Genomic DNA, 21,968 nt, shown 5'->3' with positions numbered 1-21,968 from the left:
GAATACCAGACCACCTGACCTGCCTCCTGAGAAATCTATATGCTGGTCAAGAAACCACAGTTAGAACTGGACATGGAACAACAGACTGGTTCCAAATAGGGAAAGGAGTATGTCAAGGCTGTATATTGTCACCCTGCTTATTTATCTTCTATGCAGAGTACATTATGCGAAATGCTGGGCTGGATGAAGCTTAAACTGGAATCAAGATTGCTGGGAGAAATACCAATAACCTCAGATATGCAGATGACACCACCCTTATGGCAGAAACAGAAGAAAAACTAAAGAGAGCCTCTTGATTAAAGTGAAAGAGGTGAGTGAAAAAGTTGGCTTAAAACTCAACATTCAAAAAAAACTAAGATCATGGCATCTGGTCCCATCACTTCATGGCAAATAGATGGGGAGACAATGGAAACAGTGACAGACTTTATTTTCTTGGGCTTCAAAATCGCTGCAGATGGTGATTGCAGCCATGAAATTAAAAGATGCTTACTCCTTGGAAGAAAAACTATAACCAACCTAGACAGCATATTAAAAAGCAGAGACATTACTTTGCCAACAAAAGTCAAAGCTGTGGTTTTTCCATTGGTCATCTATGGATGTGAGAGTTGGACTATATAGAAAACCGAGCGCTGAAGAATTGATGCTTTTGAACCGTGGTGTTGGAGAAGACTCTTGAGAGAGTCCCTTGGACTGCCAAGAGATCCAACCAGTTCATCCTAAAGGAAATAAGTCCTGAGTATTTATTGGAAGGACTGATGCTGAAGCTGCAACTCCAATACTTTGACCTCCTGATGTGAAGAACTGACTCATTAGAAAAGACCCTGATGCTGGGAAAGATTGAAGGCAGGAGAAGAAGGGGACAACGGATGATGAGATGGTTGGATGGCATCACCGACTCGATGAACATGAGTTTGAGCAAGCTCTGGGCATTGGTGATGGACAGGGAGGCCTGGCGTGCTGCAGTCCTTGAGGTTGCAAAGAGTCAGACACGACTGAGTGACTGAACTGACGGTGCTGAGGGTGTAATAGCAGCCTCTTTGAAGCAGTAACACCAACTTCAAAAGTTACTTTCCCACCCCTTTCAGTGCTGTGTGCATTACAATCTCTTCATTTGTTGGCACTCAATTAGAGATTTTTTTCCATCCTTGTTGGTTTTACTTTTTGAATATGTGAATATTAACAGGCTTCTAGAAGCCAAGACTGTGTAATCATATCACCATATATGTAAGTCATTCTGCTGTATACCTTGAACATTCACAGTGATGTCTCGTCAATTATATCTCAATAAGACTGAAAGAAGAAAAAGTCAAAACCATACTGAAAAGTACTAGAGAAGTATCACTCCCTTCCCTGTGTCTTTCACCACTTGTGTTCCCTCCCCCTGAAGGTGATTACCCTTCGTGTGTGTGTGCGTGTGCGTGTTTGTTAAAATAAGCAGGTATATGAATATTTTCTCAGTCCCTGTATTCCTAACACACACAGTGTCATATTTTATATATCCACTTGAGCGCAGATATTTTCAGTCAAGGATATATCATGGATATCTCTTCATGCTGGTTCCTCATTCTTGTTTACAGCTGCATGGCAGTCTAATGCGTGCATGTGCCAAGGTTGGTCCAGCCAATCCCCTTTGTTCAGATGTTTAGACAATTTTTTATACTAATACTGTTGCAGTGGGTAATGTTGTCCGTTTGTGACATCTTGTGTACTTGTGATACAGTTTAAAACTCTTGAGGGCTGACGGTGGATGCGTGCTGCATCTGTCCTGGCTTTGAGACTTGGCGTAGGCTGCTTGGCTGGCAGAGCCTGCTGAGAACTGTGTGCTGGAGAGTACCGTCTCCTCGGTTCTCCCGTGTGTGTGAGTGACGGGCGTGGGGACTGTTCACTGGGTTACCTGTGAGAGGAGGGGAACGCAGATCCTGAGTGCTTCCTCCGTGCTGACCCTCCCTATGCCAGACACTGTGTGTGTTATCTCATTCAACCCTCACAGTCAATGTGCCCCTTTAAGACGGGGTGTGTGTGAGGCAGACATTGAGAGGGTGATGTGTCCAAAGTGACAGTGATCGAGCTGGGATTGACCCTACTGTGCATGGCACTGAAGCCAGCCGCCGCGTGATCATGTCACGCCTGCATCTCCCCTGAGCCGGGGTGACCTGCCGCTGAAAGACAGGCATCACATCGTCAGGGCGACAGCTGAGCTTTCCCGTGTGTGGCGTGTGACAGCTGCCGCATCATCTCTGTGTTGAAGTGACAATGAGACCCCCGTGCAGGGAGTGTGCTCCTGAGCTCACACCCCCGTGGGAGGAGGAGCGCTCTCTGGTCCGTGGTGTGCGCGCGTGCAGAGCAGTCCCCGCTGGCCTCGGGACGGGGCAGAAGGCCGGTGCGGTGACGGCTGCGCTGGGAGCAGCTCACGCTGAGGGAGGCAGGGCCCCCGGCTGCTGCTGCTGCTCTGAGCTCCTGTCGGGGTGACCCATGGCCCCCGAGGCTGTCTCTCCGCCGCGGCCGTGCCTTCAAGGTGTCCCTGGAGCCTGGGAGCCGAGCCCGCGTGTCCAGGAGCGCATTCTCCAGGATCGGCTTCTCTGCTGTCTGTCCTCTTTTTTTTTTTTTTTTCCTCCCTTGGCCTTATTCACTTCCCCTCTGACCCCATAGGAATGAACAGAAAAAGAGGGAAAAACCAGACTCAAAGCCAGTAATTCCTACAGAGTGACAGGCAAGTTGGAGGAAGCCCTTTGAAATCAGGTTCTGGGCGTGTAGTAATAGCAGCTCTGCTAAAACGAAGAAGCCCCGCTGCTCACTGACTAGAATGAGCGTGTCCCCCGCAGTAGAGTTGATGGTGTAGACGGCACCTCGGTGTTTAGGAGCGTCTGATCTGTCCAGTATCTCCATATTCCTTGGCAGCATCACCATGCTTCCTTTGAGTCTCCCATTCCTTGTATCTCTTTAGCACCTTTAGTGGGGATGTGTATGGACATGCTTTACCAAGGGACTGTTCATTCCACAAACTTTGTGAAAGTAGAGGAAGGAATTCCTCATTTCAGTTTAAAACTAGACCTGGAGGGAATGGAAACTGCTGCAGCCACTGTGGAGAACAGTATGTATGTGTGTGTGAGTTGCTCAGTCGTGTCCGACTCTTTGCCACCGCCATGGACTTTAGCCTGCTAGGCTCCTCTGTCCAGACAAGAATACTGGAGTGGGTTGCCATTTCCTTCTCCAGGGGATCTTCCCGACCCGCGGATCGAACCGGGATCTTCTGCATTGCAGGCCAGTTCTTTATCAACTGAGCTATGAGGGAAGCCCAAAATCAACTATAGTGCAATTAGAAGAAAAAACCCAAAAAACCACCTAGACCTAGAGGAAATTGAAAAGTTGGGGCTATTTTTGTACCTTGACATACTAGCAACTAGGGCTTTGAAAGGTAAGCAGTCCTATATATTTATTACATAAACAGTAATGTATATTTACAGGCAGAGCGTGTTATTGCTGTGTCCATGTCTACATGAGCCTTGGAGAGGGTCAGACTTTTCATTCCTGAGAGTGGTGGTAGATCAGGATTCCCAGCATCCAGAGAATCACGAGAGCCTTTGTGTTAGGGCTCGGTCATGACCGTGACTGTCTGTCAAGCCTGATTGTGTACTAAGCACTGTGCTGAATGCTCCGTGGGCGTGATCCCTCCGTGCGTCATCTCAGCCCTGAGATGCTGTGATTGTCCCTCCTTTGCAGGTGGTAAAACTGAGAGGTTGTAACTTGTTCGAGGTCACCAGGCTAGCTGGTCGGTAACACAGCCAGGAATCAAAACCCAGGCTGGCTGTTCCTGCAGCCGGCACTCTTAGGAACCATCTTAGAGCCATACTGAAAGGCGCGCGTGTCCGGCAGCTGTGAATCGTTTGATTCAGAACCTTAATGCCTTGTGGTTTTGGATGGTCTGCTGTGTGCGCGTTCTCAATCCAAGGGGCAGCGGTGGCGGGGGGCAGGGGCCTCGGCGAGGAAGGGCTCGTTGGTAACTGAGAGAGCGAGGCGGGTCCATCCGCCCTGCACGCGAGGCTTCCCTTCGGGGGTGCTGCTGCTCACCGGCCCCTGGAGACGCCGAACGGAACGGGGTCCCTGCAGGGGAGAGGCCCACGCGAGCAGAGAAGGGTTTCTGCCTTCATGCTTCGGAAAGTGCTTTTGGAACCGTGTTCTTGTTTAAGGTCCCTCTGTGTGCCGAGTCGCTCAGTTGTGTCCGACTCTCTGCGAACCCGTGGACTGTGCCCCACCAGGCTCCTCTGTCCATGGGATTCTCCAGGCAAGGATACTGGAGTGGGTTGCCTTTTTCTCCTCCAGGGGATCTTCCTGACCCAGGGATGAAACCTACATCTCCTGTGTCTTCTGCATTGCAGGTAGATTCTTTACTTAGTGAAAGTTGCTCAGTCGTGTCTGACTGTCTGTCACCCCATGGGATATATATAGTCCATGGAATTCTTCAGGCCAGAATACTGGAGTGGGTGGCCTATCCCTTCTCCAGCGGATCTTCCCGACCCAGGGATTGAACCAGGGTCTCCTGCGTTGCAGGCGGGTTCTTTACCAGCTGAGCTACCAGGGGAGCCCTTACTTGCTGAAGTGAAGTCGCTCAGTCGTGTCCAACTCTTTGCGACCCCATGGACTGTAGCCTACCAGGCTTCTCCATCCATGGAATTTTCTAGGCAAGAGTGCTTGGAGTGGGTTGCCATTTCCTTCTCCAGGGGATCTTCCTGACCTGGGGATCGAACCTGGGTCTCCTGCTTTGTAGATGCTTTACCGTCTGAGCCCCCAGGGAATCTGCCGAACCATCACCAACATTAAGTCAGACCAATAGTAAATGAAAGTCGCTCAGTGTCCGACTCTTTGTGACCCCATGGACTACACAGTCCATGGAATTCTCCAGGCCAGAATGCTGGAGTGGGTAGCCTTTCCCTTCTCCAGGGCATCTTTCCAGCCTTAGTCTGAAACATTCAGGCCGGGGCATTTTATAATTTGCTTTAAATACATGAAGACACTTTTTCTTTCCCCTCTCCAGATTCCATAAATCAAGAATTCTTGAAATAGAATCCCTCAAACTATGTGCGCTCTCTCTGTCTCCCACATCTTTCTTGGCATCGTCTGAACTTGGGAAGTTTTAGCCCCCAGATTCTGTCTTCTTCTGCGCTTTCAACACGCTGGCGTGCATGTCTTCCCACAAGTGTTCTGGGATTTAAGAGGATATTTTATGGCCTTTAGTTTCAGTTATCCTAAATAACTAACTCTGAAATCCTCCTTAGCATCTAGAATACAAGTGTGTGTATTCTTTTTGAAAGGAACGTGAGATCTGTAATGAACGCTTTGGTTCAGGGAGGTGGAGCCCAAGCAGTGCTTCTGTGGGGCTGACTCGCCCTGCCCCGGGGTGGGGTGGGGTTTGCTGCCTGCCCGGGGTGGAAGCAGAGGTGGTTTTCCCGCTGCTCCGCAGGCCCTTAAAGGCCCAGCTGTGTGCCGCCTGGGAGTGTTTTGCTAATGAAGTGTGGTACCTTTAAAGAAAGGTCACGGGCCTGACCTGTGTTGTGTGGGTTTCTTGTTTGTCAGGCTGGAGGCATTTTCTCATTTTCACAGTTCAGCCGAAAACAAAGACCTCCTTATCCGAGCTGGGAGCAGTGCTCTTAAAAGCTGACATCAGCCTTTTCCCAGCAGGCAGCGTTTCTGCCTTAAGAGTCTTTGCCGAGAGCTGGGCAGGCCGATCGCCGTCCTGCACTGGGTCTCTTCTGGCCGGATGGCACGCAGGGTGAAGAAATGCCAAGCGTGCCAAAGTCAGGGCAGCAGAACCAAGCGCTGTCGTCATGGGTCCCTTCTCATCTGTTCCGGGGACCTCTGGGCACCTCCGTTTCATAGAACTTGTGACCAGTGGGCCGAGAACCTTGAGAAACGAGGACTGATTTCCTAGAGAGGCGTTAAAGAACCTTTGGGGCCTGTTGGAGAAGCCTTATTAGCATGTGTAAAGACACTGTTTCAAGATGGGGCTGGGGGGAGTGTTTTTAGGTGGATGGATTCAGTCAAGGGCGTTTGTTGAGAGGTTGAGGAAACAACCACACAGGGTTTGATTTCCCCTCCTGCCCTGACTCTCCCGGTTTTGCATGAAGATGCCTCTGAGCTGGGGACCCCGACGGCAGCGCAGGATCAGCCTGCTGCTCTGTGAGGCTGCAGAGCCAGCTTGTCCTGAGGTCAGGGCCTGGCACGTCAGCGGGTCAGCCTGAGGACCAGGAGGAGGACTGCTCAGAAGTGGGCCCCGCGTCAGAGTCGGGGTGGTTCTTGGACTCTCCGCTAGGATCTGGCCTAGAGGCCCGTCGTGTCCTGCATCCCTGCGGCTGGAGCTCGGCGAGGCGGCGTCCGAGCGCTGAGTTCTGCGTGTGGGGCGATTCCTGTTTCATAAACAGCAGTGCGCGGTCCCGGAGCATCTTTGCTACAGCTTTGGATTTGGGCACGCTCTCTCTGCCTCCCCTCCACCCGCAGTTGTCTTCCCACTCCTCTGTCTCTCTCTCTCTTGAAATTTCTCCCCAGATTGTCTCCAAAGCATGATTAAAGAGCTCCGTGTTGCAGTCAAGGGGTGGGTTAGGGATGTAGCTCGGAACCGCCAACCAGTGGATCCAGATTTTGGACCTGCGCCTCTGTGGCTGCACCGGAAGCCCGGAAGCGGGCTTCGCTCCCCCTGCACTCTCTCCTCTAACTTCTCTACCTCCCACCTTCCTTCCCTCGACAAGACCCAAGAATACAACGACTGGATGCACAGAGGATCCGGATGGGGCAAGCGGCAGACCAGCTCCTAGTGGGTCCGGGCACTTACTAGTGGGCCTGTCGGAGGCTCCACCCTCTTTGCTCCCCCAACCTGTCCCCGTGGTTGAGCCTGTCCAGGGAGGGTTTGGGCTTTTCTGTCTCATCAGGACCACTCGGGGACTTGGAGCACCGATGCCCATCGAGGACCATCTTGCCTCGATGCTCAAAGGATGGAGAGTGTTCCCTGGCCAGAGTTCGGGAAGCACCCGACTCGGGCTCCCGGGGTCTGCCCATGTGGTTGGCGTGAGGCTGACCCTGAGAGTCTGGGGTGCAGGGAATCTCCAGCGTGACTTGCCGTGGGATCCTCGAGTCCTTTGTCGTGAGCCCTGTAGGCAACACTCTAGGGAGCATGCTTGCTAGGCCACGTGGGCATCTTATCTGGTCTCGAAGTGACGTTACAGACGTGCACACGCGCAAGGCTCTGGCGCCATACGGCTTAGATTGGTGACGACACGATCCCTGATTTGGGGTTGCTGGGTGCCAGCTTCCATGCTGGGTCTTTCAGGGAGAGTCACTGAGGCCAGAGAGATGGGGGGAGCCCAGCCTCCTTCTCCCTGACGGTGTGCCCCCCACTTCCTTCTCGATTCTGGCTTCTTCACTCTGAGCTGCTTCCAGGGAACAGAGCATCTCCTCTTCTGCATCCGCACCCCAGACCAGGCTGTGATCCCAACTTCAGTGGTCATGGAGCTTCCATCTGCCCCTCCCTGGCGCCCTCACGACCCCGGGCCCGGGGGGACCCTGCGACTCCTCGTCCGGCTTCCTTGCCCCTCTCTTCCTCTCTCTGGTCCCCCTCCTGCTTCTCGCTCCTGCACCTAGGCACTCTCAGAGGCTCGTCGTCACCGCGTGTTCTGGGCCCCATCCTTTCCACTGCACGGAGCCCTGGATGGAACACACGGGCCAGCTCCTGGCGTGATACCCACTGGGGCGGAGGGCTCCCAGGCCTTTGTGCCCGGCCGGGGCTCACCCTCCGCGCCCACGGAGCTGTGTGTCCCTGCTCCCCCCACCTGCGGAGCTGCCCCACCAGTGTCGACCGTAGACGTTCCTGTCTCCGCCACCACTTACGCAGGCCTGCCCCCGTCTCTATGGCGGGGTGATTCCACTTGCCCTGGAGTCAGCGCCATCTCTTCTGTCTGCTTTCCCACGTGTGATCGTCGCTGCCCCTGGTGAGATCCGGTTGCCCTGGATGTCCTCCGGGAGGCTCCTGGCCGCGGCCGTGGCTCAGATCCCCTTTCCCACGGCAGCGCCCTCCTTTCTGGTCTGGCACCTCGGTGCACAGGAAAGTTTCTGGAGCTTTCCTCTCTGTTCGGAACTCTGCCGGGGCCCCCAGGCAGCCCCAGGGAACTCTGAGCAGACCCCCGCCTGCAGGAGCTTCTGACCCGCTGCCGGGGTGCACCCACCCCTGTCCTCGGTCCCTTCTGGTGCCTCCTTCAGCAAAGGCAGGTTCCTGCTGCGTCGCTGCGGACGCTTCTGTGTACAGAGCGACGCTTTGCTGCTCCTGACCCAGGTCTGTCCCACCCACACCCAGCATGGGCCCCAGGCCTTCCAGGCGCTCAGGTTCACAGGAAACGTCACTCTGAGTGCAGTGTGACATCCTGCTCTTTGGAAGGGAAGGTGAGAATCACTCAAACACGTAATAAGCCCTGAGCGGCACTTCTGCCTGTGTTTCCCCCCCACTTCCCCCGCCCCGGGACAGACTCACACTCCCGCTGCTTCCCTGCCTTCCTTACCCCTCCTCCCCGCCGTCTCCCCCCAGTCCCCGCCCCCCCAGACAGAAACATGCAGGTCCCTAGTATCGGCACATACACCCTCTATATAATCTGGGTCACTGCCTCTGCTTGAGATGCAGTTTGGGATCAAATACTCTTATCCCAGTTGCTGACTGTGAGTAATAAGCCTCCGGAGTTTACTGTGTGAATGAATCCCCCCGCTCCTCTGTTTCTATTTCTGCCTATGCACCCTGCCTAGATACCCGAGTGGGCATCAGGTGAGATATTTGGAAGGGAGAGGTCCAGTTCAGGTGGGTGCCTCTCGCAGGTCAGAGGGATGGCCAGACCCTTCTTCTCAGTGGAGAGAGGAGTTCTGTCCACACTAGAGAAGCAAGCAGACCTCTGCCCAGGTGTTTGCTCCTGGAGTGTTTCCAGGTCTACCTAAAAGGTTCTCAAAGCTAAAATGTTTTTCAGCTATCTTACAGTAGAACTGTGGTGTTCATTTGTGGGAGAACACTTTGGGTATTGGGCTTCCCAGGATCAGTGGGAAAGAACCCACCTGCCAATGCTGCAGACACAGGTTCGATCCCTGGGTTGGGAAGATCGCCCAGAGAAGGAAGTGGCGACCCACTCCAGTATTCTTGCCTGGAGAATCCCATGGGCAGAGGAGCCAGGCGGGTTACAGTCCATGGGATCGCAAAGAGTCAGACACGACTGAACAACTTCGGGTGTGTTAGCCCCAGAGCAGGGAACTCACGCGGAGGCTCCCTCTTCCCCGTGACGCAGGAGCGACCTTGGCAGTAGAGACGCTGGTGAACGGGGTGATGGCCACGTGGCTCCATGACCAGCCTGTGTGTCTTGAGCGCCTCCATGGAGGGCGTGGCCATGTTTATGGGTGGGCGGTGGCCCTAGCTCCTCTTTGACAGTGAGATAAAACCCAGCCTCTCCAGGGTGACCTGCAGGGACTCCGGTGATCTGTCCTAAACTCCCTTGCCCAGAATTCTCCTCCTTAGCTGGCTTCCTTGGACTGTCAGTCCTCACAAGCCTCCTTGACCGTGGTTATGTCAGGAAGATACCCGAATCCCCGCTAATACATGCCTTTGAGCCAGCTCCACACGGTGTGGGAAGAGACCTCCCCAGCCTCACGGTGGGCAGCCTGGGTGGTCCTCCCGCCTCGAAACGTCCGTCTTGAAACCAGCACTGCCACTGCCCGGGGCATCTTAGCGGGTGTGGCGGGGCCCTCGCCACCATCTCCCAGGCTGCCCTTCGCGCCCCTGGCCGCCTGTGCTGTAACTTTGATCATCCTAAGCGCGCCAGCAGATCTGGTGGTCATGTGACCTGCCGTCCTCCCGGCACCCCTCCCGCCAACTTTGGGAAGAGTTGGGATCCACAAAGACCAAAAACAACCTACCGTGAAAACGCACGTGTCTTCCACTCGCTTCACTAGGTGTGACTCTTCTGCTGCCCCGTTTGCTTTCTCTCTGGTGTGTACCGTAGACAGTGATGCCGTCTAACATCCGACATGCGTTCGCCTTCAGCAATGCCCCCGTAGGTGTTCTTTTAAATTCAGGCTGCAGTGAGATAGCGTTTTGTCGTGCCTTCCAGTGAGCTTTGATCGAGGATACTTTCCCTGTGTTCCAGGGTGGGTGGTTGTGGGGTTGGGGAGCGAGGGAAGCGAACGGCTGGCTCGGCCCTGGATGGCCTCTCCTTGGGAGATCACGTCTGGAACCAGCTGGACCCACGGCAGGGAGCCTCTCTGTCCACACTGGGAGCGATGACGTCCTGTGTGATAAATGAACCATGTTTGAGGATGCGCGTGGCTGATACAGAGCAGGGGTTGGAGGGGGAGCGTGAGTTCAGAAATGATGGGGGAGGGAAGTCAAGTTGGAGGAGGAGGCGAAGCAGTTGGAACAGGACACTTGTTCGGTCGCGTTGGACTCTTTGCGACCCCGTGGACTGCAGCACACCAGGCTTCCCTGCCCATCACCAACTCCCAGAGTTTGCTCAAACTCATGTCCATCGAGTCGGTGATGCCATCCAACCATCTCGTCCTCTGTCGCTCCCTTCTCCTCCTGCCCTCAGTCCTTCCCAGCATCAGGGTCTATCAGGAATAGGACATGGCTGAGCAGTCAGAAACAGACTTAAATCCCCCTGCGAGCTCCAAAATAAAACTCAGCTCCTTTTCCGACCCTTCTGTTGCTGCCCAAAGGCTCATTTCTATTTCTAGCCAACAATTCCTACACTCTTAATTAAAAAAAAAAAAAAAAGAATTAAAAAAACCCAACAACCCAGCACCTTCCGTCATTCACAGCAGAGGAGGAGCATCGCCCTCGCCCTCTCCTCCCTAAACCTGCAGAACTCTAAGAGACCACTTTCCCGTGAGACCCTCAGTCTCTTAGAAATGACGCAAGGCTCAGGTGGAGTTTAGTGACTGTGGGAACTCGTAGCGTTTGGGGGAGCAGGGGAGCTGGAGGGAGGGGTTGGTCTTTGACTTTTCAGCGGCATGGTGCTCCTGCTAAGTCACTTCAGTCGTATCTGACTCTGCGACCCCATGGACTGCAGCCCGCCAGGCTGCTCTGTCCATGGGATTCTCCAGGCTAGAAGATTGGAGTGGGTTGCCATGCCTTCCTCCAGGGGATCTTCCCGACCCAGGGATTGAACCCAAGATCTTAGATCTCAAGGCAACGTCTCCTGTGTTGGCAGGCGGGTCCTTTACTACTGGTACCACCTGGGAAGTCCATTGGAGGTCTAATTTCTGAATTTCTGAACCCAGCTGTCAGCTCCGTGGTGGTGCTGTGACGGAGGCGGGCGAGGATGTGGGACTGGACTGGTGACTGGGTTCTCTCACTGAACTTGGTGGGCCCGGGGCGGGGGGGTGGCGGGGTGTCCCCAGGAGGGCAGCTTCCCCTGGTGGGGGCCTTCCTCCTCCGGGTGCCCCCGATCCCAGGGCTGCCTCCTTTTCTCCTTATTGAGCACTGGTGGTTTGCCTCTTGTTTCCTTTCCAAGAAATGTAGCAGAGTATCCTTCCAGTAAACTCCCCACTGCGCCTCAGCTAGCAAGCCTTGTTTGATGTTGCTTGTGACCAAAAAAAAAACTTGTTAACAAATGCAGACACTGGAGTTGTTTTACAGATTATTTGTGATCTTTCCGCGGCTGTCTCTGTGCTTCCATTCTTGCTCACATCTCACGTGGCCCATGTCTCTAGAAGTGGAGTTTCTGGGTTGGATGGCGCCCATTTCTGCTTCCGTGCATCCTGCCAGCTCATCTCTACTAGCTTTGCTGACTGACATTCCCATGGGCAGCTGTCTGCATGTGTCACCCCCGGCATCCCAGAGGTGACCGTTAACTGTTAATTTTTCCAGGTTTCATGGGAGAATCATTGTTCTAACTTTACTTTTTTTTTTCTTCCTTTCTTTCTGCTACTAGAAAACCTGACTAATCTTTTCATATTTTTATTGGCCATTTGGATTTCTTTTGTGATTTCTTTTTTTTAAAGTAGCATATTCATCTTTCTATTGACGATGTTACAACTTCATATTAGGGACCCTCCATCAAATGAGTTAGGAGAATAACTGCTTTCCTAAGTTAATTTTGCTTTTCAACTTTACTTACGTTTTTGAAATACAGATTTTTTTTAAATTGAGAAATGGTCAAGTCATTGAATCTTTTTTTGTTTGTTTATTTTAATGGAAAAGCCTTTAAAAGTGTTTTAGAAGGGACCAGAATGCTTTGTCAAGTGCCTGGGCTGTGTGTTGGCTGGTGGGGACAATTGCGTGTGCTTGCTACCTGTTAGTGGTGGGACCAAGAGGCACGTATCATGGTACATTTCCTTATTTGTTTCCTTGCCCAGCACTTTCTGGGCGCCTGCTTTGCTGGTAGGACTGGGGGGCTTGGGAGTGTGTGGAGGAGTCTGCTCAGGGCCTGAGGACATTTCAGGGGTGGCATCGTGGTACCGCCACCCCGCGGAGGAAACAGGATCCTGGCCAGGGTTCCGGACTGTCTGCCTGTCCACCCGCCACTCAAGGGCCCTGAGTGTTGAGCACTGCGAGTGGGCAGCGGGCTTTCGGCATTTGTTCTATTTTTTTTTTATTTTATTTTTTTTCATTCGGCATTTGTTCTAATGGTCTCTCGTTGGTACCATAAGCACGCTCTGAAGTCAGACATTTAAATTCTGTTTTTATTTAACCATTTTACCAGATGTTTCCTGTGGTTTGACAGAGGTACCATTTACTCGAAAGTTCGCACTCCTGAGATCTGTAATGTTATGGACACTGTTGCTATAGACTGATTCTGTCGGGGCCAGATTTGGAACACGCTTTCACATCATTTTCAGGTCAAAGATGTGTTTTTCCCCAGAACACAAATGCTGTCTTCATCATCATCACATCATCTGTTACAGTTGTGGTCTCCGGTTTATAAAAGGCCACAACGGGCTGATCACCTTTATTCCCATAAACACCGCGGTGCTGCCCTGGGCTGTTCCTTCTGCAAGCTGGACCCAGGCATGCCTTGGTTTTGTCTGTAAAACTCACCTGGGGCAGAAAGGACTCAGGTGGGGGGCGGGTGAAGGTCTGGCCCGGCCTGGCCAGGGGACTGGGCGTGGGGGGGTGTGTGTGTCGGGGATGGGGGGCGCAGGCGGTCGGTTACGCGCGGTGTGGGTGAGGGTGCTGCAGGCCTGTGCATCCTCTGCACCCACCCCAGACCGGATTCTGCAGGAGGAAGTCGTTCCCACAGAGCCCGGCGCAGGGAACTCGGGGCCATCCTGACCTTCCTGCTCAGAGGGGCCCGTGCAGGCCACGCTGCTGCTCTGAGCACCCCCCACCCCCACCCCGAGCCCCCCAGCAGCCCGCAGGCCTCTCCTGGGTTCCATTCAGCCGCCTTTTTTAGAGAAGTTTTGTAGAAGGCCGATGTTCTGGAAGACCGAGGAGACAAAGGAGGAGGAAATGGCTTGCTGTCATCCTGACGACCGCGCTCTTTTCTCGCGATCGGGGTGGTCAAGATGCGGGTCACCTTCTGGCAGAAGGCCCTCCATGCAGAAAGCGCCCGGAGCCCCGGCCCCGCTGCTGCCCCCCGCCCCCACCCCCGACACACAGCGCGCCGCCTCCCCGGCGGGGACTTTTATTCTGACGGGCCTCCCGCCCAGCCCGTCCTGCGCGGACCGCCTGCCAAGTTTGGGAGGCCCACGGCTTTCTTGTGGGAGGACGCTGGGCTGTCTTCATGCTCTTTGGCAATGATTAAAGTGAGGTTAGTACCAAAAAAGCCCTTTCATTTTATTCCCTTATCCTTGCTTTTGCAAACCAGATGGCAACCCTGTATTTTCAGCTGTAATTAATTTAAACTCCGAAGGCAGCGAGGCCGGGCGAGGCGGCCCCGTCTCTGCCCCCTCCTCCTGCTCATCCCTCTGGCCTCGCCAGGCGGCCCCTCGTCCCAGAGTCACATCCCCACCGGGCGGCTGGGGCTCTTAAAGGGGCCGCGGCCCTGCCAACGACAGCACGCGCGCACACGCGAGCCGAAGGGTGAAGGCACATGGGGAGTGGTTGCAGGAGCTGCCGTCCTGCCGTGGAAGCAGGCAGGCTTCAGGTGACGGCTGACGTGTTTCAGGCCGGCTGTCACGTGACCGGCTGCAGCCCGCAGCTCTGGGGAGGACGGGGTGCTTGTCCTTCCCACTCTAGTTCTGCTGCTAGGATCGCCTCCAAAAGGAGGGGGGGGGTATGTTTTCGGTTTAGCATGTATTCTTAAAGAAAATTACAAGGCAAATAAAAGCACTTGGCCACAACTGAAGTCTGGAGGCTCTGACCTCAGCTATATGACCACTTCCCTCCGCGGGGAGGGAGAGGAGGCCCTCCTCTGTGAGTGGATAGAAGGCCCGGGGATCCATTGGAGAGGAGGCCCCTCCAGAGGCCACAGGACGCGGGGCTCTCATCTCGTAACTCCTCGAGCAGCACCCTCCCCCCGGCCCCGGAAGGAAGCTGAGGTTCAGATGGAGATGAGGAGGTCGCAGGCACGGAGCCCGCCTCCAGGGGCTCTCACCTGTGCTGGCCGCAGCACGGCAGGGCCCTCGGGGCCGGGTTTCTGTCTGGTCATTTGACGATCACGTTTGCGGGGCAGAGGGTTGAGGCTGTGGATCGAGGCAGATCTGTTAACGTTCGTGTGTGCAGGGCACTCTGTCAGCTGCTCAGTGATGTTACACGAATGGTCGTTATTACTAACACTCGCCATCCTTGGATGACTTGAAGTCATTTTTAAAGGCCCATAGTGAAAGATGAGAACCACAAATAGGTTATTTTGTGAGTCTCCACTCACTCACCCGGCTGCAGTCCCCGTGTGTGTGTGTCCCTGGGGCGGTGGGCTTCGGTGAGCTGGTGATGGATGGTCTCTGTTTATTTAGTTCTTATGTCAAATGCTTACATTATTTGCCAGCATTTGTCTTGTGAACTACTTGGACTGTGTTTACAGAGATGTGTGTTTGTGTTGTTGTTGTGGGCCAGACGTATGGTTCTGGAAACCCATGATTTTTGTCTCATAGTGAGGGACACTTACTACCAACAATTAGTCAAAACGTCTAAGGACCGAGAGTTAAACCCAGAGTGCCATGTGATCCAGCAAGTCCTCGAGCGAGTATAGATGCGAAAGGAGTGAAGGCAGGAACCTCAAACCGGTTATCCGTACACCTGTGTTCACGGCCACCAGAGCAACCCAGCGTCCGTCAAGGAATGAGTGGGTCCGTGCAGTGGAATATTACTCGGCCTTAAAAAAGAACCCAGTTCTGGCACCTGCTACCCCATGCATGTACCTTGAAGACCTCATACAAAGTGAAACGTGCCGGCCACCAAACCCAGCTAGTGTGTGATGTTCTTCAGTGGGGACCCACGTGTACTGAAGCGAAGAGAAGGGTGATTGCCACGTGGTTGAGGAGAGAGGGCTGCGTTCATATTTAAGAGGTACAGAGTCTCACTTCAGAAAGATGGAGAATTCCTGGATGTGGGTGACAGGGATGGTTATACAACAGTGTGAGTGGGGACGTGCCTGGTGGTCCAGCGGCTAAGACTCCCTGCTCCCCGTGTAGGGGCTCTGGGTTCAATCCCTGCTCAGGGAATTAGATCCCACACGCCGCAGCTGAGGGCCCGCATGTCCCAACTAAAAGAAGACTGTGTGCTGCAGTGAAGATTGCAGACCCCAAGTGCCACAATTAAGATGAGGTGCCAAAAAAAACAGTGCACATATATTTAATGCCACCGAACTGTATCTTTTTAAATGACTAAAATAGTGAATCTTATGTGTATTTTGCCACAGTTTAAAGAAAAAAAAGATTAAAAGAAAACCTTCCAGAGACTAATGATTAACTTTGGTTCGAGTGGATAAACAGGAATGAATTTATTATGTGTTCAGCCTTTGTATTCCGTGCTCAGCTGGGTTGAAGAGTGTAAAGAACTCGGAGGACAGATGGTCAACTCTCAGGCTAGGACGTTTGGAGCTTCATGGTAGGGAGTGGTCGTCATGTGAGGACCTGAGCGGGGGGTATGGTTTTTTTTTTTTTCTAATTTAAAGGGTGATTGGGAGTCACCATTCCCATGCGTTGTGGGAGGGCCTTGTGAAAAGGAAAGAGGTGTGTCACTCGGGGTATTGGGCGATGGCTGTGCTGGGTTCTCTGAAGACATTTTTAGCATCATTAACTCAAGAGTTGGGGCGGGGGCGTGATGCCATTTCAGGGTTGAACAGGCATGGTTCTCCTGGGTTCCTCTTCTGGGTGCCAGGTTTGGGATTAAATATTTGATTTTTAACAGCCAGATGCTGCTGATGTTAGGGTAAAACTAAGCAGACACTATGGGGGAAGTCAGTCCTGAATTCTCTAAAGAGTTTGAAAATGAGAATATTTGTCAAGAAGTACAGTTTAATAAGTTGGGAAGTGAAGTAAGCCATCCACATCGGTTTTCTGCAAATCCCTTGGGGACTTGCTTAGAGAATGGAGATTGGTGATTGGTAATTTGCCTGTCAGTTGTCCATTTATTAGTAGCCTTTCTTAGTGTCCAGGAATCCTTGAAATAATCTTAAAGAAATTCAAATCATGTTCTTATCCTGTAATTGAAATAAAGGAAAAAAAATAGCTATCCTTTTCCTCTGGTTTTCAGAAAGATAAGAGTTCAGCTGAGCCCACGTGACTGCTCAGAGGGAATTAATTCAGGAAATGCTTGGAATTAATACACTACATAATTTGCTGTCAGATGGAGGGTCCCAAAGGCCCTTTAATAATGATACTTCTATAATTAATAATTATAACAACTGTTTTAAAGAATATTTGGTAGATGCCTCAGAATCTTTTATTAAATGAACATTTAATCACTTTATATGCTCAATGCTTAAATTCTCCAGCATTTTTAGTAAAGTTTTATAATAATTTAATTCAGTAATTTATTTTTGCTTGCAGAGTTTCTGATGTTAGTCAGGGTTGGTGGGTGGTTTTGAAAGAAAAACTAGCTTTTAAGTTTTTCTTTAGTGTTGAATGAATGTGTTGAATTAGAATTTATCCTCTACTGTAGAACTTATCCTCTACTGTCAAGAAGTCCATGGCTCCAAAATAGACAAAAAGCTCATGTAGCTCTATGTCCCCGCCGCCAACAAAAAAATAAAAAATAAAAAAAATGGGCAGATCTGAATAGACATTTCTCCAAAGAAGACACACAGATGGCCAAAAAGCAGGTGAAAAGATGCTTCACTTTCAGTACTTATCAGAGAAATACAAATCAAAACTCCAACAGGATACCCCCCTGACACCTGTCAGAAGGGCCATCATCAGAAATCTCCAAAGAAAACGTCCTGGAGACAGCATGGAGAGAAAGGGTCCCTCCTACACTACTGGGGGAAATGCAAGGTGGTAGAGCCACTTAGAACAGGATGGAGGATGGTTACAAAACCAGAAAGAGAGCTACCATATGCTCCAGCAGTACCGCCGCTGGACATAGGTCCTCAAGAAACCTGAGGTTTCTTAGCGAAACTTGGCGGTGCAGAGTTCATTGCACCTCTGTTTACAGAGAGCAAAATACTGGAGCAACCGAGTGTCCATCGACAGATGAATGGATAAAGGAGATGCGGTACTTGTATGCGATGGAATACTACTCAGCCATAACATAACAAAATAATGCCGTGAGCAGCGACGTGGATGAACCTAGAGATGATCATCCTGAGTGAAGTCACAGGCAGAAACAGGGAACCCCTCACACGTGGAATCTGGTTTTCTTAAAATTGATACAAATGAGCTGATTTACAAAACGGAAACAGACTTATAGATATCTGAAACAAAGGTAGGCTTACTAACAGGGAGGCAGGGCAGGGATAAATCAGGAGCTTGGGATGGACACACACCCACTGCTCTGTATAAGACGGGTAAGCCAACAAGGACCTGCTGTGTAGTGCAGGGAACTCTACTCATGTTCTGTGATAACTTCTGTGAGAAAAGAGTCTAAAAGAGAATGAGAGTGTGTACAGCTGAGTCACGCTGCTATATACCTGACAGTGACACGGCATCGTAAGTCACCTATACTGAAGTAAAAGAGAAGGACGTCCACGGGATCGTTTGGAACTGGTTACCGCCAGCATCAGGGCCCCCCGGTGGCCCAGCTGGTAAAGAACCTGCCTGCCAGTGCAGGAGATGCAAGAGACCTGGGTTCAGTCCCTGGGTCGGAAGATCCCCTGGAGAAGGAAGTGACAACCCACTCCAGTGTTCTTGCCTGGAGAATCCCAGGGACAGAGGAGCCCGGCGGGCTACAGCCCATGGGGTCACAAGGAGTCGGACAGGACTGAGCACGTGCGCGCGCACTGCCAGCGTGGGAGCGGGATGCTGGGAACGCGCTCGCGTTCAGGGGCAGGAGCGCGGCTGTGTGGGTCGTGAGGGCGGGAGGGAAGTGCCGCAAGCCAGACAGCACAGGAGGACACGCGCGGGTCTGTCCTTGACGGGCGTGTGCACGTGATGCAGTAGCTCGTTTATAGTTTCTCTCTTTGGCCAGTATGTCAGAATGTAGCTGAGTTAAAGAGGAAGAAAAGAGCGGAAGGATTTTAGGAGATTAGGCATTACTGCGGGACCAGGCTGTTGGAGGAGAACCGTTGCATCTTGGGTCCTGCTGTAGGCGGAGTTCCAGTTGACTCCAGGTCTTGGAGTTGTCCTGATTTCAGTGTTCAGTTCTGTTGGCCTCGGTTCTTACTTTCTTTTGATTTTTGGCTCAAAGTATGCTGAGCACATTGAAGGGAGTCACCTGTTCTTTCGACTTTCTCTGGAGTGTTCTGTCTAGTTCTGGGTACCACACTTAAAGTTGAAGGGCTTCCCTGGTGGCTCAGGGAGGAAAGAATCCGGCCGCCAGTGCAGCAGACGCAGGTTTGATCCGTGGGTTGGGAGGATCGCCTAGAGGAGGGCATGGTGACCCACTCCAGTATTCTTGCCTGGATAAACCCCCCTGGGCGGAGGAGCCTGGCGGGCTACAGTCCATGGGGAGTCTAGATCTGGGTCCCACTCTGAAAGCACACGCAGGTGGGCCTGGTGTGGTGCAGGCTGGCAGGGTGCCGATGGTGTTCGGACTGTTTGGAGGGGTTCTTCTTGGTTGAAGAGGATCCGGGGCGTGACAGGGTGGGTGCAGAAGCGGTTTTCCGGTGGCTGGAAGAAGAACCAGACTTCCTTGGGTTTTTCCAAAGAGCAGACTGTCAATCACAGAATTTCACTGGAATGTAGATTTTGTTCATCGTAGGGGCTGCCTTTCATCAGCGCTTCCCAGCCATTGAGTGAACTGAGTAAGCCCCGGCCCTGGGAGCGGCTGAGAGGTCGCCACAGGGGGTGACGCAGGGGCACTTTGGTCCACACCCGTCTCTCCTGGGTTGCCCACAGCCACCCCACCACACAGCTCTCTCCTCTGACCAGGAGGAAGCAGCCAGGCTTTTCACCGTAAACGGTGTGCAGTGTCTTCCAGCGACTTGTCACCGAGTGTGCAGTCAGAGCTGAGTGAGCCTTCCAAAGAGCTGGGATGGAATTAGAGGGGGGCCTGGCTCCCACCCGGAAGAAGGGAGTGGAGATGGCATTGAAGGTGTTTTCAGACCCTCCTTCCTGGTGGCAGGGCCTGGGATGCCTTCTTCAGTGACCGCTGGGCCAGACGCCGTCCTGGAGCTTCATGGGTTCCTGTCTTATTCAATCCAGTTGGCGCAGGCGTTTCCTAAGAATCCATTTGCTTTTTGTTCAGTCCGCTTATGAATTAGGTGCTGGTTGTCCGGCGCTGTTCTAGATGCCGACTTGGAGCGTCTGAGCAGGCAGCGTGCAGGAGGCCCGCGTGTCCGGAAGGGCCATGTCTCCGCCCCGAGTCCCGGGCGGCAGGTGGCTTCCGTCTTCCTGTGGCCTGGGCACTGGGTACCATGTTCTAGCCCGAGGAAGGCTTTCCCCGGGGCTCTCGGCGTCAGCCTGACCCCAGCAAAGCCTGTCCACTTTAAGAACCGCCTCAGACTTCCCTGGTGGTCCGGGGGTTAAGGATCCACCTGCTAGCGCAGTGGGGGGCACGGGTTCGACCCCCGCTCCACGGGGAGACTGCATGCCGCGGAGCAACTGCTGAAGCCCGCGCGCCTCTCCTGGAGAGTGGCGTCCACCCGCCGCAACTAGAGAAAAGCCCGCGCACTGCAGCAAGGGCCCCGCCCGGCAGAAAAGAAGAAAAGGCAGCCGCTCCGGGGCGGACCCCTGTCTCTGCCCGGCCGCCCCGTGGGCATAGCCCTGCCGCCTGCGAGGCGAGCCCCGCGGGCGCTGCAGACGCTGCAGCCGTCGGGCGGGAGGAGAGACGTGACGCCTCCATCGTCCTCGGGCGCGCGGACTCTGTCCGGTGCCAAGAATACGAGAATGTGTATCTTTTTTTTTTTTTTTAAGGATTATTCATTGAGAGAATGCCTAATGACAAACATCACTTACACATTTAGTAGCAGCAGGAATGCTAAGTTAATTTGTGTTTTATTAGTCTCAGCAACGTCTGCGTTGGTTTGAAATGAGTGAGCCCACACATGGGGCCCACGTGACGCCGTCGGCTGCAGGCAGGCCGGGCGCGCAGGGTCCCCGTGCAGGCCGCCTTCCCACTGCAGGCCCGTGGGCAGGGCGAGGCGCTTTAGCAGTCTGGGTCTCGGTGTGAACCCCTTTTTTAAAACTTTGGTTTTTCCTCTGTCTCAGCTCATGATGGAACACAACGCTCAGGCTGTTCCAGTCGAGGAAAGCTGGTCCCTTATTTACATTGAATCAAGCTGTCAGGAGGGCTTCCCAGGGGGTAAAAAAAAACCTGCCTGCCATCTCAGGAGACGCGGGTTCAATCCCTGGGTCGGGAACATCCCCTGGAGAAGGAAATGGCAACCCACTCTGGTATGCTTGCCTGGGAAACCCCATGACGGAGGAGCCAGGCGGGCCGCAGGCCATGGGGTCGCAGAGAGTCGGACACGGCTGAGCACAGCCTGTTAGGAGAGGCGCTCCGGGCCGTGGTCCCACGTCGCGGGTTTCAGCCTCCGGGCAGCCGGTCGGGGAGCCCCAGCTCCCCGAGTGAAGCAGCTGTCTGAGCACCGGCCCTGTTCTCGGGGCTGCGGCGCGTGGGCAGCTGGCGGCCTGGCCCCGCGACCCCTTGGGTGTCCCTGGTGGCGGGTGTCATGGACGACACCGTATTCCCCCTCGGTCAGAGGCAGCGGCGGGTTCCTCTGTGTCCTGCGGGAGCGGGGCTCTGAACGCCAGTTACTTCTCAGCTGTGTCCGGCCCGTGACACCCGGCTCACCGCCGAGCACCCGGGACGGCGTCTCTGCCTCACCCCCCAGCCCCGCGGCGCCGACGCCTTTCCTCCGAGCCCTGTGCCCTGGGGGGGCGTCGCCCCCACACCTCCCTGCTTCCCGTCTGAAGCTGGTGAGGGGTGCCGACAGCCCACTAGGACGTCCTGGTCACGGCTCCCTCACGAGGAAGGAGGGTGACGCGCGAGGTCTGGGTGGGTGGGTGGCGTTTATAAGCAGACGGTGGGCTGGGGGAGGAGGACTAAAGATGGGGGCGGTAATGGGGAAGACCGCTTCGCAGCTCTTTCTGCCCGGTGTGTAAATGCTCCTTAAACTCTGCTTTTTCAGAAAAAAAGTCTTTTCCTGCTGGCCATTTCCTCTGAAATTTCCTTAATTCCCTTTCATTCATCACAGACCCTGTTAACTGGATCACACATGATCCAGTTCAGTCACTCAGTCGTGTCCGAATCTCTGCGACCCCATGGACTGCAGCACGCCAGGCCTCCCTGTCCATCACCAACTCCCGGAGTTTATTCAAACTCGTGTCCATCGAATCGGTGATGCCATCCAGCCATCTCATCCTCTGTCGTCCCCTTCTCCTCCTGCCCCCAATCCCTCCCAGCATCAGGGTCTTTTCCAATGAGTCAACTCTTCACATGAGGTGGCCAAAGTATTGGAGCTTCAGCTTCAATA

The 21,968-nt window shown here is 53.5% G+C and overlaps 1 protein-coding gene across 6 annotated transcripts in view; it reads left to right on the top strand.

Moving 5' to 3' along the window:
• Positions 1 to 21,968, top strand: part of VGLL4 (vestigial like family member 4) — a 150,668-nt gene that overhangs the window by 120,705 nt on the left and 7,995 nt on the right. The window contains exon 1 of one of the 6 annotated variants that reach the window (XM_065933905.1): positions 13,638 to 13,763. The exons of the other annotated variants lie outside the window; for them this stretch is intronic. Coding sequence (XP_065789977.1) covers positions 13,750 to 13,763 — 14 coding nt within the window. The 5' untranslated portion in view covers positions 13,638 to 13,749. Of the gene's footprint in view, positions 1 to 13,637; positions 13,764 to 21,968 lie in introns of those variants that run through there. 6 annotated transcript variants of the gene reach the window in all.

Source organism: Muntiacus reevesi, chromosome 4, assembly GCF_963930625.1.
Source record: "Muntiacus reevesi chromosome 4, mMunRee1.1, whole genome shotgun sequence".
Taxonomy (NCBI): Eukaryota; Metazoa; Chordata; class Mammalia; order Artiodactyla; family Cervidae; genus Muntiacus; species Muntiacus reevesi.
Note: the sequence above shows the minus strand (reverse complement) of the source record. Positions and strands in the feature narration are given on the sequence as shown.